The 18,298-nt window shown below is 43.2% G+C and overlaps 1 protein-coding gene across 1 annotated transcript in view; it reads right to left on the reverse strand.

Annotated features, from left to right (window-relative positions):
• The window catches only part of LOC311235560 (glutamate receptor ionotropic, NMDA 2C-like), a 177,525-nt gene that overhangs the window by 12,391 nt on the left and 146,836 nt on the right, over positions 1-18,298 (reverse strand). Inside the window, exons 10-14 of the mRNA XM_084323029.1 lie at positions 17,332-17,485; positions 16,540-16,665; positions 13,487-13,716; positions 2,053-2,213; positions 1,613-1,800 (exon numbers count right to left, since the gene is read on the reverse strand). Coding sequence (XP_084179155.1) covers positions 1,613-1,800; positions 2,053-2,213; positions 13,487-13,716; positions 16,540-16,665; positions 17,332-17,485 — 859 coding nt within the window. The remainder of the gene's footprint in view (positions 1-1,612; positions 1,801-2,052; positions 2,214-13,486; positions 13,717-16,539; positions 16,666-17,331; positions 17,486-18,298) is intronic.

Raw genomic sequence — 18,298 nt, forward strand, 5'->3', positions numbered from 1 at the left:
CCGTAGTAGCCAGGTTAATGTGCACCATCAAGCACTGCTTAAAAGCTAGCGGTGGGTCCAAAATATATCGGATATAAATGTCAAAGGTACCCAGCGTTCCATTAGGTTTCACACACAGATGCGGCAGGGTTTGAAAGCTCGGCGTTGCTAATAAACATTTTAAATCATTTTTATAAACGAGCTGAGGCTGAAATGGCTGCTTCCGCATTTTACAGTAGGAGCGCTCTGATGGCTGGGCGCGCCGCGCAACAGACACGTGAATGAATGAATGAATGAATGAATGAGAACTTTATTTAACAGATTGCAGAATGGGTACAATACAGTACGGCTCAATACACACAATTGTTAAGGGGATGCAGACCAGAGAAATACGTTTGTCTTGTCACGTTTGTCTAATAGACAGTCATATTCTCTCCCGGCCATATGTATATTTCTCTCCCACCCACCCACCCCCTCCTAATGTACAGTCCCCTCCCCTCATATGTATATACTCTGTCAGGATCTATGGGTAACAGTACTGTATATTTGATGTCATGATGTCTTGTATGTCATAAATGTCACTATGAATTGAAAATGGGGACCCTGATGTAAACAAGACAAACGTCTTTCTCTGGTCTGCATCCCCTTATACAATTGTGTGTATTGAGCCGTACTGTATTGTACCCATTCTGCAATCTGTTAAGAAAGTTTGACTGGCCGCCGAGCCATACTGTAGTGTACATGGTGACTGCTTAATTAAAAAAAAAAAAAAAAAAAAAATAATACAAATATTTAATAATTTTTTTTTAATAATTTTTTTGGCTTCCCCTGTTATTTTACCCACGCGACGCCACTGGAGAGAGAGGGGATAACATGACAAAACATGTCCAGTGTTGAGTGCCTGTGTGTTGGTCATTCTCTCTCTCTCTCTCTCTCTCTCTCTCTCTCTCTCTCTCTCTCTCTCTCTCTCTCTCTCTCTCTCTCTCTCTCTCTCTCTCTCTCTCTCTCTTCTCTCTCTCTCTCTCTCTCTCTCTCTCTCTCTCTCTCTCTCTCTCTCTCTCTCTCTCTCTCTCTCTCTCTAACCCAGGGGTTCCCAAACTTTTCAGGCCGGGGCCCAGAAAATAAGGCGTCAGAGAGCCGTGGCTTTTTTTTTTTCTTTTTTTGTCAGGCGACCGATTTTTTAAGCCAAATATCACTTCAATTCTATTAAGTTAGTTCAAGTTAGTTATTCATTTATATGTGCTATTTATGAGAGGGCTAACTTGTTGCAAAATAATAATGATAATAATAATTATAGCCTCATTAAAATACTATTGTTGCTTCGGTTGTTTTCAGCGTTTTATGTGCATAATCTGTTATTTAGTTTGAAATGTTCGTTGAAATAAGTAGATTTTTCGTTTTTGTTTATTTATTAAGTTAATATAAAACCATATAGTCACATTTTAGAATACAATAGAATAGAATTTTAGAATACAACTAGAAACACTGTCCTGGCCTGCTTCTAAGTTCAGTGGCCTGACAAAAAAAAAAAAAAAAAAAAAAAAAATTAAATCATCTCGCGGCCCATCCGTGGCTGCTCGCGGCCCACCTTTGGGTCGCGACCCCGACTTTGGGAACCACTGCTCTAACCCACCGTCTCCTAGGAACTGCAGCAGAGCCAGGTCAATAGGCCTCTTCCAGCGGGAGTCCTTCTCCAGAGCGATGCCGTAGCCGGTGGTGGCAAACACCTTCCCACTGCCGATGGTCACCAGCTTACAGCCCTCGTCCTTCCCCGCCATGTAGTTCAACACTGCCGCATCGTATATGAACGCGTCTAGTTTCCTGCGAGAACCGAGAGAGACACGAGGTTACTGTGCATGTCATCGAGAACGATATGGTCGAGCAGTGATGGCAGGCTGAAACGGTTTAGATTTATTTTAACTGATTAATGACCCAAATCCCCCGACCCCTCATAGCACTATTGAAAACCTCTTCAAAGAAACAGAAAAGAAAAGATTAGATGTCAAATAAAGATGGACCAGCGGCTGATCATTGTTCTTCTACCCAACTCGTAGCGTTCCCGTGATACTGTACCCCGTTTTGAGACTGTTGAGCGACTCCTCGACCGACTTCTGATTGTACTTGATCATGTGAGTGTGCATGTCGGGGTAGTTGCTGCGGATGTTCCGCTCCGTGCTCCCATTGGGAACCGTCCCGAAGCGGAAAGGGGGATAATGCTCGTGTGGCTTCTGGAACTGCGGGGGGGGGGGGGGGGGGGGGGGCGGGGGGGGGTGAAGGGAAGAGAGAGAGGGGGGGGGGGGGTGGGGGGATAGGAACGAGCACACAGAAGAGAGAGACAGGAAGAGAGGGAGGAGGAATAAAGGGGAGAGACTATTCAAGTCAATGACGTTCAATTCGGAGGCGTCCCCATTATTTACCGAACCGATCCGACGGTAATTACAGCAGTTCCTGCTCAATGCGACTTGGCTTCGATTGAATGCCGACCCACTCTTCTCCTCCAGCTCAATTCGATTAAATCTATTGAATCAATTCGGTGGCCAGAAAAACTTCAACCCGGTTCATTCCCCGATCGTTCACAGTTCATTGTTCAGAGTCGCTGCATAATGGAGGACGAGGCCCGCGTTCACAAAAGCGACTGTTGGAACTCAATTAGACTGTGGATAGAAGGGATCTATTCATCTTGGTTACAGTATGACCTTTCGGGCCTAGTGCAGATTAATGGACCTACTGTATCAAAGTGTTATCAAAGTATGCATGGATGTGTATGCATGTACGCATTCGCTGATCACATGGAATATACAACTGCATGCCTCCCTGTTACTATAAACAACAAGTTGAAAACTACAACCAACACTGAACCAGGAGAGATTACGCCATAAAGGCCGGGGAGTTATCAACACGATCCAAATCACGTAGTTGCAAATTTCTATTTGTAGCCTTCGTTTAATCCTCGGGAATCCTCCAGGATCTCACACCTACGCCTAGGGACTTTAGCCTGGGTCCTGGGATACTCTACTGCAGTATATCAGCACCGCACACTGTTGTGGGCTTCAAACACGCATCTGCATAAAGTTAATGAAGTCAGTTAATACAGCCGTGGATCAGCGGGGCAGGGTGCTGTTAATCCCTAGCTGGGAACAGTGAGTTGCTCTCTCTATCTGTGAAGAATGGAACAGTTGTTTCTAAAGCTCCCCCTGGGACCCTGCTACGATGGCTGCTACCCAGATTGCGTGTTTGTGTGTGTGTGTGTGTGTGTGTGTGTGTGTGTATGTGTGTGTGTGTTTTTTTTCTTTTTTTTAATCAGGTAGAAAATAAAAACAAATACACACATACATACATGCATACATACATAAGTACATACATGCATAGATATATACATACTGTACATATATACACCACCATTTCCCCTGAACGCATCCACCCACCTAGCTCTATTGACGAGCTTTGTATGCTTTACATATATACAAAAGTCTATAACGAACCTCTATAACGAGGGTCAAAACTTGTCCTAACTAATTATTGCAAGTTCACATTTTGTTTTCGAAGGGATCAACAGAAAGCTCAAAGAGTCTCGATGACGGCTGGTGGGGTGAAAACACAAGCCACTGCTGAAATACAGTATAACGTTACCCTCTTCTCTCTGAAGTCTCATTTCAAATCCTCCAGTCGACAAACTCTGAGAAAGCTCGACGAACACTCAGTGCTGCCACCACTGGTCGCCAATAAGACCAGCACCTTGACCTGCCAAGTTAGTAGTGATTGTAATGTGTTTTATTACCAGTGGTGGCAGCACTGAGTGTTCATCGAGCTTTCCCAGAAAACCACAGAAAAACATGTTTTTTAATACTCTGCTGGATTATTTAAAAGAAGACTTTGAGAGAGAAAGGAGAGAAAATGGTCCTTTATACTTTATTCAGCAGCGGCTTGTGTTTTCACACCATCAGCCTTTGTTGAGACTCTTTGAGCTTTCTGTTAATCCCTTCAAAAACACAATAATTAGTTAGGACATGTTTTGACTTAACCCTCAGAAACTGCTGCAGTTTGTTATAGAGCTTTGTACATATGTAATGCATACAGAGATCGTCAATAGAGCTACAGTACCTCACACCCACCCCACCCAAAGCGACCACACTTAAACTTATATTCTTTATCATTGCATGTTGCATCACTGCACCCAAGGTTAGACCGAAAAGAGGGAAGTCATGGAACATGTGTGTTGTGTGCGCTGAGTTTTGAGTGCATGTACAGTACGTGCACGAGAGAGAGAGAGAGAGAGAGAGAGAGAGAGAGAGAGAGAGAGAGAGAGAGAGAGAGAGAGAGAGAGAGAGAGAGCGAGAGAGAGAGCGAGAGAGAGAGATAGAAAGAAGAGAGAGAAAGAAGAGAAAGAGAGAGACAGAGAGAAAGAGAGAGAACAAGAGAGAGGTGTGGGTGTTGTTTGCCTTTGTGGCTTCACCGATTATTATTTTTTGTCATTTGACATTTTGCCATCCAGTGTTAACAAAGTGAGGCAGATGAAGGGCTTGAGACGCCATGGAGAGAATATTGATGCACAGACAGGCTTTTTGACAGCTCCTCTCCAGACACTATCTGTATTGATGGATGGAAGTAATTGATTAGTCTACCCACTGATAGGAAAAGGACAGAGATGTTGAAAAGAGTGCTCGGGTACTTGGCCATATCCGAGACGAGACGTCTGCGGGGCAGCCGTGGTGTGCTCGCTGGCGGTGTGTCGTCTTATTGACTTGACTCCCCGGGGTTGTTTGATCCAAATGACAAATATGACAGAATCAATCTCTGCGTTACTGTGTAGCTCAGTGGGTAGACTCTCGAGTGCCGGCTCTCGACCTTTTTGTGTCAAGGACACTCGGATCGTTACACAATAGGCTGGGATTTAGTCTCTGAGGAGACACCACCAGTACAGAAAGCAGTGGCGAATCCTCATGGAAGCCAATGGAAGCCAGGCCTCCCCATTATGAAAATATGAATTCATATGAAATATTAAATATGAAAAAAAAAGAAAGAAATATATTTTTTTTTATATAGTTTACAATAATAATAATAAATCATTATTTTTCATCTGTGTTATAATTTTTATTTTTTTAATGTCTCCCTCTTCTCCTTCTCACTCTCTCTCAGACTCACTGTGCTCACTGCAGCAGAGGAGAGGAGGCAGATGGGAGGGGTGTCTTTCTCCAGCTTCCACCATGTGATTCATGTATGTGGAGTCCAAAACCAATAATAGCCAATAAGATTCGAGCTTACTAAAGCCCTGCCCACACCTTAAAATGGGGCTGTCAGCAAACTAAGTAGTCTAGCCTCTGCAGGGCAGGTCCAGAACGTTTCCACCGATGGACCAATCAAATCACATTAAAAGCTAAACGTGACAACGTCATCGCCCCGGTGAAACTGCGTTGGGGAAAATATACATGCCTCGCGGCCATGTTCGAATCAAAACAACAAACAATACGAGGGAACCCCGGAGATAGCTAGCTAACGTTATGTGAGTCTTAATGTCTAAACAAACAGCATTGTTTGATTGATTGAAATTCGGATTCCTCTCTCGGATTAATTCATTGAGGAGACCTGAAATTCTTGGAGACTTGGAGAACTTTGTGATTGTGGACGTTGCTTGACTTTACTTTGCAGCCGCAGCGTCAGCTGCAACAATGAGTCTGTGAGTACCTAATAACCTAGTAACTTTTCATAAGTGATGCCGCTGTGTGTGTGTGTGTGTGTGTGTGTGTGTGTGTGTGTGTGTGTGTGTGTGTGTGTGTGTGTGTGTGTCAGTGGAGGTTTCTCTATGACAACACGTGAAACACAAATTCACTCGTAATTCATAATTATTATTAATTTACATATATATATATATATATATTTTTTTTTAAATTATTATTATTATTATTATTTTATTAGAAAAGTTTTCCTCTGTAAAAAAAATGCCAGTGAATAATTTTTTTCTTCAAAAATTGCCAAAATTGACAGCTCTGAGCAGGCCTGCACTGCAGTAATGACTGCAGTAATATTTGTGCAGAATAACTTCACAGGTTGACCCAATGTTAAATAAATAATAAATAATAGCCAATCAAAATAGGCTATTAACTTCATCTAAGCACGGTCTGTGCAGTTAAACTCTTGCCATTGAATGGAGGATTGAATGATTGACAGCCCTTGACATCCAATACACGGAGGTTGAATGATTGGCAGCCTTGCAAATCCAATCAGAGTATGGCTCCTACGACTGCAGCTCTGTAGCTACACGGCTGTTTCTCCCCTCGCGGGATTGATTGATTGATTGATTGAAAATTTTATTAACAGAGCACTGAGAGCAGCCACGTTCGAAACCTCTATATTAGTGTATCTAACATTTAGCACTTTAATAGCGGGACATTTACTGAGGACCAGCACAACACACATGTGGATATTATCATTTAACAAGTCTATCTGTCCAGGAGGATGACAACATTATTGCAGGTACTGTAAGCATAAGCAGGCAGCCTAGCAGTTTCTAGCTTGGATGCTAATAACTACTAACGTTATCACGCTAGCTTGGATGTAATGTATCACGTTGGCTGCTGGCTGCTAATGCAGCCTGCGGATAATATTTGCATGTGCACAGTGTTAGTGATGCTGGCTAAATGAATGAACGTTGTGTCTGAATGTTAGTTGTAGTGTTTGTAAAACGAAAGCCTGCTTAGCCTTGATGCTAACGTTAGCTAACTGTTTAGAGAACAATACTTGTAGTAGACTTGATTAAGGGATTGAAACGTTGATAAATAGTTTTTTGGCATCCCCTGTTATTTTACCCACGCGACGCCACTGACAGAAAGTGAAACCTATGATGACAGTCTAGAGGTGTTTAGGGATAGATGGAGTACACTTAGGGAGGCTGAACGAGAGTTGGCGCTGCACCGATGGCTGCCTTTCTGATCGCTCCGTCGAGACTGTGCTTTCTTTTGTTAATTTTTATAGTATTTTATAGTATTCATCACAATTTGAATAACCCTGCAAAGTTTTGGAAACTTGTTAAATCCTCCTCAGGTTCTATCACTCCAAACAGCCTTCCTGATCTTTTAAGTGTAAATCAGAGTGAAATCAAGGGCAAAATGGATATTGCAGACAGCTTTAATAATCATTTTATTTCTGCTGGCTCAATCTTTGATTCTAGCAACTCAGGGATGATCGCTGCAGAAGGAGAGCCAGGTCCTCCGCCACTTGACCCTGATCAACTGTTCACCTTTGCCCCCATCTTGACCTCTCAGGTTCACAAAGCTTTAATGAGCCTAGATGTAAAGAAATCTTCAGGCCCAGACAAGATAGAGCCGTTCTTCTTCAAAGTTGCTGCAGGTCTGATTGCAGAACCCATAACCTCTATTTTGAATCTCAGTCTTTGTGCTGGTGAATTACCTAGCTCATGGAAGTCGGCCATGGTTCTCCCCTTGTTAAAGGGCGGAGACCCCTCTGACCTAAATAATTATCGCCCTATTTCCAGACTGTCTGTAATGGCCAAAGTCTTTGAATCTCTTGTAAACGAACAACTGAAAAAGTTTCTAACTGACCATAATATTCTTAACGAGTCTCAGTCAGGCTTCAGATCAGGCCATAGTACTACTTCAGCGACTATGCTAGTCTCAAATGACATAATTGAAGCACTGGACAAGAAAAAACACTGTGCAGCATTGTTTGTTGATCTGTCTAAAGCTTTTGATTCTGTGGATCATGCATTGCTACTGCAAAGGCTTGGCTGCATAGGTATTGGTAAAATGGCTTTGAGCTGGTTTAAAAACTATCTATCTGAAAGAACTCAGTGTGTTTCAGTAGAAGATTATACCTCAGCTGCTCTTACTGTAAACAAAGGTGTTCCACAAGGTTCTATTTTGGCCCCTGTCTTATTTTCCATCTTTATAAATGAACTAGGAAATGGGATAAACCCAGCACGTTTTCATTTATACGCCGATGATACAGTTGTTTACACAGTGGCTTCCTCTTTAACTCAGGCCATAGAGCTTCTATAGGATGCTTTTAATACACTACAACACTCCTTGCTAAGGCTAAGACTGGTCCTTAATGCAAAAAAGACCAAGTACATGACCTTCTCTCGCTCTCGAGCTAATACAGCTGTCCCCCCGATTCTGACACTGGAAGGGACATGCCTTGACAAAGTAGCATCCTATAAATATCTGGGCATATGGATTGATGAAAAGATGGCCTTTGATGTTCATATTGGGAACCTACTGAGAAAACTTAGACCTAAACTGGGCTTTTTCTTCCGGTTAAAGAAATGTTTCCCGTCTGAAGCCAGGAAGAGAATTGTGCAGAGTTCCTTTCTGCCTGTATTAGACTATGGCGATGTAATCTATATGCATGCTCCTTCCTCCCTGCTTAAAAAGCTGGATTCTGCGTACCATACTGCCATACGTTTTGTAACAGGTGCAGGCTCTCGCACCCACCACTGCACTTTGTATCAGTCATTAGGATGGTCCTCTCTGTACCAAAGAAGACAATCACACATGTTGATTTTTATCCTTAAGTCATTGCTAGGTAAGCTGCCCTTATATATCTCCAGACTTCTGTCCTTTTATACTTGCTTTTTTAATACCAGACGAGCAGCAAATGGGATGCTGTTAAATGTTCCTTTGATGCAGTCAGAGCTTGGTAAAGCTGCATTCTCCCACTATGCTCCCTTTTTATGGAATACGCTGCAAGTGAAACTTTGTCTACAGGCACTTCCTACTGTGAATGCTTTTAAAGGTATGCTACGATTAGCCCTTTATGAAACATGTAACTGTTTTACCTGATGCTATTGTTGATGTGATTATGCTCCTTGCCACTGCACAAATGACCCTCTGTATTTATATTTGAATTGTATGTTTTTTGTTTAATGCCCTGTTTTATGTTGAAACTTGTTGTGTGCTGTGTTGGTCAGGACTCCCTGGAAGAAGAGATCTTGTATCTCAATGGGACATTCCTGGATAAATAAAGGATAAATAAAATAGGAGTTTTATTTGCACCAACTGTTGGTGCATTATATGTGTATGACCGTCAGTCAATCATTGACATTGGATTAAGGAAAACTTACCGATTGGATTGCTCTCTGGATCGGATCGCTGAACAGCAGCAATGTCCCGCCAAGATCCTTTGTTATGGCCATGGCCAAGACCAGGAGAAGCCGCCGCGAAGACGTGGAAAGAGAGCCGGGGTCCGAAACAGACTGAGGTCCAAACGACACAGAACCACATTGCCCAGCATATTGTTGGCCAATGTGCAATCGATAGGAAATAAACTGGACGACATCAGAGCACGGATCCAATTCCAGAGGGACATTCGGGATTGTAACGTCCTCTGTTTCACAGAAACTTGGCTGAGTCCAGATGTCCCGAATCATGCAATAGAACCGGCAGACCACTTCTTCGTTCTCCGCAAGGACCGGACGGCAGAAGAGTCACTAAAGAAGAAAGGAGGCGGCATTGCCTTCATGATAAACAAGGAGTGGTGCGATTTAGGCAACGCAAAGGAACTGTCTAACCACTGCTCCCCAGACCTGGAGTTTATCACGATAAAATGTCGACCCTTCTTCCTCCCAAGAGAGTTAACGTCCATCATCCTCATCGGAGTGTACATTCCACCACACGCGAACACTGGGGTCGCACTTTCAAAACTTCACGACGAGGTAAACAAACAACAGATAGCTAGCGTTGACGCTGCCATTCTGGTTCTGGGCGATTTCAACAGCGCACGTCTTAAAAAGGTGTTGCCGAATTTCTATCAGCATGTGACCTGTCCCACCAGAGGCGAGAACATATTAGACCATGTATACTCGCAATTTAAGAATGGGTACAAGTCACAGGCTCTTAGCCCATTCGGTAAGTCCGATCACGCCGCCATTTTTCTTTTGCCAAAGTATAAACAAAGACTCAAGCGAACGCCGGTGGTCTCGCAAGAGGTTAATCGTTGGACCGTGACGTCAGGGGAGGCACTCCAAGCTGCACTTGAATGCACAGACTGGAGGGTATTCCGTGATAACACAGCCAATATTAACGAATACACTGAAACGGTGCTTGACTTTGTCTGTACTCTGGTAGAAGAAACAATCCCCTCTACCACAATTAGAATCTACCCAAATCAAAAGCCCTGGGTAGATAAATCCGTCCGTGAGGCTCTGAAAGTGCGCACATCAGCATACAACACGGGGCTGGTGACAGGCAACATGGAAGAACACAAGACGGCAAGATACAACGTCAGGAGAGCAGTAATAGAGGCAAAACGGCGTTACAGGGATAAAGTTGAACTTCAGTTTGAACAGGCTGACTCTAGAGGCATGTGGCAGGGCCTCAGAACAATGACAGATTACAAAGGCACCCCCCTCAAACTGAACAGTGACATCTCCTTAGCAAATGATCTCAATTCCTTCTATGCGAGGTTTGAGGCTGTGAATAACAACACCAGCCTACAAACCACGGCAAGGGGGGGGGGGGGGGGGTCTGCTGATGGAGACTCAGTGTTCAGGGTAACAGAGCATGAGGTGAGACGGATCTTTAAAAAAGTGAATATCAGGAAGGCAGCAGGACCGGACGGCATCCCCGGCCGCGTCCTAAAAGTCTGTGCCGACCAACTGGCCCCGGTATTCACTGACATCTTCAACCTGTCCTTGGAACAGGCTGTCATTCCCACCTGTCTGAAGAAGTCCACCATCATCCCTGTACCCAAAAAATCTACGCCCGCTTGCCTCAACGACTACCGCCCTGTAGCCCTCACCTCCATAGCCATGAAGTGCTTTGAGAAGCTAGTGAAGGGCTACATCTGTTCCTCCCTCCCCATCAACCTGGACCCCCTGCAATTTGCATATCGCCCCAACAGGTCCACGGAGGACGCCATAGCCCATGTGCTGCACACAGCAGCATCACACCTGGACAAGAGGCAGGGGAACTATGTGAGAATGCTGTTCATCGACTACAGCTCAGCATTCAATACCATAGTCCCCTCCAAACTCATAGCCAAGCTCAGGGACCTGGGCTTGAACTATGACCTCTGCCAGTGGGTCCTGGACTTCCTGACGGGCAGACCCCAGGTGGTAAGAGCAGGCAACTGCACCTCCTCATCCATCACGCTCAACATAGGGGCCCCCCAGGGCTGTGTTCTGAGCCCCCTCCTCTACTCCCTGTACACACATGACTGCGTGGCACAGCGGAACAACAACACAATCATCAAATTTGCTGATGACACAGTAGTGGTGGGCCTAATCTCTGCCAACAACGAGATGGCCTACCTGGAAGAGGTAGAGAATCTGTCACAGTGGTGTCAGGAGAACTGCCTCTCCCTGAACGTCAGCAAAACAAAAGAGATGATTGTGGACTTCAGGAGGTCGGGGGTCAAGGACTACAGCCCCCTCAGCATCGACGGGGCACCGGTTGAGAGAGTGAACAGTTTCAAGTACCTCGGAGCCCACATATCCGAGGACTTGACATGGACCACACACATTGACAGTGTTGTGAAGAAGGCACGACAACGCCTCTACTTCCTCAGGCGCCTAAGGAAGTTCCAAGTCAGTCAGAAGATCCTTAGGAACTTCTACTCATGTACAATAGAGAGCATCCTGACTGGCAACATCACCTCCTGGTTTGGGAATAGCACTGCACAAGACCGTAGCAGACTACAAAGAGTGACACGTTCAGCCGAACGCACAATTGGAGGGGGGCTTCCCACCCTCCAGAACATTTACAACAAGCGGTGCAGGGGGAAGGCTAAGAGAATTATTAAGGACTCGAGCCACCCGAACAACTGCCTCTTTGAACTGCTGCGGTCAGGCAAGCGATACCGGAGTCTTAAGGCGAGCACAGAAAGACTCAGAAGAAGCTTCTATCCCCAGGCCATCAGGCTGCTAAACGAACAATAAACACTATGCAACAACAACAACCATCAAATGCACACAGCACACACACCCACACGCACACACTCACTTAAACCACACAAACACACTTTATATTTATTGATAAAGGATTTGCACTACAACTCGTACACCCACTGTAAATTGTACCTAAATTGCACCTCATCCCATTTCTCCCTTGCACTATATAGTATTGTATTAGTACACTGCACAGTATTGTATATTATATGGTAACTCAGTTACGTCTATTCTGCATCGAACATTGTACATATGTCTATACTGAACACTGTGACCTCATTTTTTTTTTACATCTAATTTACATGCTATACTATGTTATTTTATTTCATACTTATCTTGTCTTGCACAGTCTCTGGAGCGTAACAGTAAGAAGCATTTTGTATAAAAGTATTCTGTACTTCTGTATGACAACTATTAAAGAAACTTGAAACTTGAACTTGAACTTGAGTGGGAATAAATAAATGTACAAGATACTTCTTAGTGAAGTATTAGGGGATCCTGCCATGGCGTTGCAGGGCTTGATGTGCCTTCTGGTTTTCTGCTGCATTGTTGTTCTGCCGTCGCTGTTCGCGTACCGGGAATACGTGCATGGCTGTCTCTTGTGGGGTGGTGGTTGGTGCAAGCCTGGGTGATATTCAGGATGGCGTGGAATTGGGGAGCAGGGGTGATGGATGGGGTACTTACTGGAGTGTAGACATATGATTTCATGTACTGTAAGCAATTCTTGTGACATTTTTACGAAATTAAGAAATGATTATTTGATGAAATGCATCTACTGTATCTGCACCCCTTTTTAATAAAACATTTTAATTAAATAAAAAGTTAAACCTATGATCAGAATAGTCACTCATACAGTATATATTGTCTCAGTGAACTATTCCCAATTCTTCTAGGGACTCCCTGGAACCCCCTAAAGGACCCCTGGGGGTCTCCGGACCCCACATTGAGAACCACTACTGTAGAGCATGGCAGTATAATTGCTGAGGTTGGCGGTACAATTCCCACTGGGGCCACCCATACTAGAATGTATTCTCTCACGGTAGAGTAAAGGTACGTTTTCACCAGATCCGGAGCGAGTTGCATCAGCTTGATGCTTCCTATTCATTATCTATGTACAGCAAGGGAATCAGCAATGCTTGATCTGAAATTAGTCATGGTTCAGCAACTGCATTGCCTATTTCTTGCCTTAAAGAAACACGCCAACTTCCTTTCACTTAATACACTCCAAATACAACTCCAAAACGTTCCTGTAAACATGTTGTGACCTGTGTATTTACCACATGGAGAAATAAAAAAAAGTTGTATTTGGAGTGTATTCTGTGACTGTTGGGAACTAGGCTACACTGGCACACCTACTTCCAGTGAATGACGCTAAGCTAGGCTAACGGTGCGGTTCCCTAAGCCTAGAGAAGAAAAGGGTATATCTGCTTGTCTAACTCCAGGGTAGATGGCAAATAAGCTAATTTCCCAAAAAGTTGGCGTGTTCCTTTAAATGTTTGCAACAACAAGATGTTGGTTGTTTAGGTGAAATAAGAGATAAGCTCTGGTGAAAAGAATACCATAAGGCTTTGGACATTCAGTATCCAAATGGCCATACTGTGTTCTTACCTTCTTGTCGGACAGTCCCGACACAGTGTCAATGTATTGTTCCTGGATCATGAAGGCAGCTAGGTTGGCAGTGTAGGAAGCCAGGAAGATGACGGCGAAGAAGGCCCAGACCAGGACCATGATCTTGCTGGTGGTTCCTTTGGGGTTCTCGATGGGGACAGAGTTGTTGAAGACGATTCCCCAAAGCAGCCAAACCGACTTCCCTATGGTGAATGTAGGGCCGCCGGTAGCTGTGGTGATAGAGAGAAGATGATGTTTTGGAAAGTTTCAATCTCTTTTGAATTAAAGGGGCACTTCACCAATTCTGCACATTATTCTCACATTTTACATACATTTATTTAGTTTGACAGTTTTTGAGAGTAAATTAGTTTGAATATGGTCACCACTGCCAGTGATGTCATCGGGGACATTGAATCCTTGTGTGGTGTTTACAGATCCAAGAAATTATGTTGATGAGAAAATAGCATACCTTGTGTTATATGGAATGCTACCTTATTATTTCATTGAGCTGTAATTAACACAACACACGGATTCAATGTATCCATTGGCCTTACATGGCCATATTCAAACTAATTACGCTTAATAACTGTCAAATAACTGTTTCTGTGCCTGTAATGAGCAAGACGTTTTTATCATATAAATAATGATTTACACCTAGCAGTGGTGCACAAGTCTGTACCGTCAAACAAAATTCAGGATCAAACTAGACATTGCGGATCAAATATGACTCAAGATCCAGCAATAGCACATCAAACGTACCATTAAAAATGTTGTGAGAAACATATTTTAAGTTCGACTTTAGGTAGAAAAGAGAAGAATTACAAGATCTCTTCACACATACATTATTAACTATGGGGATTGTGCAATTCTGGAGGGATCTTGTCACAGCTAAACTGCAGAAACAGCACTATCTTTAACATTACATAATAATTTTACTGTTCATTGTAACATAATTATTAGTATTGCATTTTTTGTTGAAGATGTATTTAATTAATATTAATCAAATGTTACATACAAAAAGAGATTAGCAAGACTTCACTGGCTAGTGTCATTACTGTAAGTTGATGATGATGATGATGATGATGATGATGATGATGATGAAAGTTCTCACAATAATTCTTGTTATCAATAACAATCCTTTACACACTTCCAGTCTCTCTCTCTCTCAAAGGGAGGGAGAGAGAGATAAAGTAGATTGGGAGAGAGAGAATTAAGGGGAGATGCTGGAGGCAAGCAGGTTTATCAAACAAGATAAAAAAGTGAATAAGAGACAGAGAGATACAGTGAGTGAAGGAAACATGGACAAGTACAGGGTAAGTAAGGAGGAGCGGAGGAGGACCTACAAGCTTCCAGTCTTCACTAACAAAAATATTCCTAAAACACTGCATCAGTAATGAGGAGATGGAGGATGGAAGGGGGGGACGAGAGAGAGAGAGAGAGAGAGAGAGAGAAAGAAATACAGACAATTGTTAAGGGGATGCAGACCAGAGAAAGACTTTCGTCTTAATTACATCAGGTATGGACTCAAGTCACAAATTGTATGACTTCTGATGCAACTCGACTTTGACTTTAACACCAATGACTCGTGACTTCACTCTGACTTGAGCCTTTTTTTTTTATAAAAAAGTATACTGACTATAAAAAGTATAACGTGAATCAACTTAATTTCCCTCAGGCGGCAATCAAGTTGCGCAAGCAGAGAAGGAAGTTATGTGTCAGTGCAGAGTCATCAAAATTGAATATACTACTAAATATTACTCTCTTGGCTTTACAATTTTGAGTGCATTAGGACTCGACTTGTGACTTGCTTGAGACTTGCTTGTCTTGACTTGGGACTTGACTTGAGTGTAAAGACTTGATACTTACTTGGGACTTGCAAAACAATGGTCCCACCTCTGCTGTGAATACCACTGGTGTATATTTAAACTTGACTTCAGATATTATTCTTGGCGTGGCCTTAAAATCACATTCCCTTTTTTTCAACACTTTTCCTCTGTAATTTCTACACCTCGTTTCATAGAGAGAAAACTATCAACCTGTCACCTTATAACACGTCACCATGCCCATCATCACCAGCATGCCCTTCTCCAGACTTTCCTATTGTTCCCTGCTACTGTCGCTCACGTACAGCCTTGGGGAGAGCCGGCACCATCAATCACAGTCCGATTAGCGTGGCAATGGCTAGTGGCTAATTAAAACAGGGAAATGACCTTTCAGACCCGGAGACGAGGCATGCTTTGCCACTGCTGCATGCTGGGATTGATTAGGCTGTTTCCTAAAACTCTGGAGGACCTCTACCGATGCAGGAGCGCAGTGAGTGGTGTACAAATATTTTGTGGTACTGTATGAACATTTAACTCTTTATGTTTAGACTTTAACTCTTCAGCATAGACCTCAACTAAGAGAAAGGTCAAAAGGTCATCAAATGTACATTCTTGAATGGTCATTTTGCATATGTAGCTACGTGCCTTCAAATGATTTTTTATAATGCTATTGTGGAAAAGAGGATTCGTTTAATACATAGAGAGTTAGAAAGCTAAGCCATTACAAAAGGAGATTACTGTGATACACAGGGAAGGGACTTCTCTATCTATTACAGCTATATGGCAGTTTCAGCTCAATACGGCCCTGTGGTAGTCTACAGCCAATCACAGCTTTTCTTAGCAGAATTTAACAAAAGAAGATCTGGACTAGATAATGCGAAAAACACACAGTTAGCTCTCTGGACTTAGCTTTATACGTTTTTTAAGATGAGATTACTTTTAATTTATGATTATCTTCTAATATTTGGTAATTTTGCACAAGACAAAATACTGATGGCTCCTTTAAATTAATCCTAGTGATTTCTGATGTGGCACTTGCGATAGTATAGTAGTAGTCATAGTAGTAGTAGTAGTAGTAGTAGTAGTAGTAGAAGAAGAAGACAACTATTACATCACAGGGAGGGCTATATTTACTAGCTCTGGAATACAATAAGTTAGTATTTCATTCACTGTGGTTTGAATAAATAACATGCACCTGTACAAGTTAAACAGACAGGTTGCATAACTCACCTTTGGCACTGACCAGGCTGCGGTTGTAGCCGACAGGACTGCAGTACTCAAACACAAACACTGTCACTGCCACCACGGTCAGACACATCACAAACATCATGACCCAAACCACTGGACTGTAGGGCTCTGGAGGGAGACATGGGCACACACATAGAGACATGATAGAGATTCATGTATGTGGAAGATGAGGACTGGGAAAAAGCCCAATTAATTGATTTTGAACATGAGAAAGTATCTGAAAACCCCCATTTTTTTTCTGAATACACTGTTCGGGACTGTGTGCTCATCTTGTTCGATTTTGTTGTTTGGTGTTATGGGATTTAGGTGCATATATACAGTACAGTAAGGGGATTTAGTTGTATCTGTGCGATACAAGTTTAATAGGACGTTTCCTGAAGCATCTGCAGACCATAGAGACTGTGCAAAGTAGGCCAGCTGACAGACATTCTGGGAGCAAGCAAATTAAGCAAGTTCTCCCATCGGCCTCGGGGGTTGAGGAAACATGGCTGTCGCATAAAGGACCCTCCTGATCTAAGATCAGTTTGCATCCACAACTTCTAACTTAGTGTTGTGATTGTGAGGATAGTGTATGTTCAATTGAATAGGTTACATTTATAAATGGTCTAGTTTTTTGTCAATCAACAATGCCACTGTTTAGACCAAATAAATTAACATGTCTCCACACCAGTTTTGATAGTTATCAACTGTCAAACTGACGCGATTGATATCTTAGCGTTGTATCTGAGTGTACAGTAAGATATCAAATTAAATTAAATAAATAAATCCTCTCACCGAGGAAAGCAGATGGAGAGACTGTCCCGTTGCTCCGGGCGACCATGACACTGATGCCCGTCTCGACGAATGGCACGGAGAAGTCAATGATCTCAGAGCGCTCCTCGTTGATGGTGAGGGAGCCGATGGCCATGTCAGCCCGCCTGTAGACCACCTGGGAGAGGAAGAGGAGGAAGAGGAGTGGAAGAGTTGCTGTGGGGAAACAGGAGCAAGCGTGACAGAGGTATGACAAAGACGATGTAACCTTCCAGCCGCCACAGAACTTCACGTTGCACTCCTGCATTGTATATCAATCAATCAAATTATAATTGAATTCTTCTCTATGTGGGCTCCCTTCTTTTCCTATGTTGAAAGGATCCACCTCCCCGTAGTCCCAGACTGATATTTACCCACACAATATCAGTGGTACACTATTTACTCCTCCCTCCCCTTCAAACTTTCTCCCCTGATGCACCTATCAATGCAATAGATTTGGTATGAGCACGACATCTCAAATCAACACCAGAGTTGGTTGACCTATGAATTGCTGTACACACTTTTTTTTTTTATCTCCTTATTCTTTTTATGTCTTGTTATTGTTATTTATTTTTATTATTATTATTATTACCATTTTTTTTTATCCACTTTTTCTCCCATTTTTCTATATTTTTCTCCCATCCCAATTTCGTATCATCCAATTCAACCCTCCCCTGTCACGAACGCTGTTTCTTGCCTCCCACAAGCCGGCTGCAATGTGGACTAAGTCATACATAGCACAAGTCCCCTCCGGTACTTGAGGTAACAGCAGTCGCATCTTTTCACCTGCGCAGCTCGATCTCTCAGTGGCGAGGAGTAACGCGTGGGAGGCTCACGCTGCCCCCGACACTTCCTGATTCTACTGCGCAGGCGCACCAACCGACCTGTAGGAGTCGCTGTCCACAACGCCCGATCCCCACCCATCAGTTTCCCACCCCCTAATACGGCCAAT

This window comes from Notolepis coatsorum (assembly GCF_963971535.1).
Source record: "Notolepis coatsorum genome assembly, chromosome: 10".
Lineage (NCBI taxonomy): Eukaryota > Metazoa > Chordata > Actinopteri > Aulopiformes > Paralepididae > Notolepis > Notolepis coatsorum.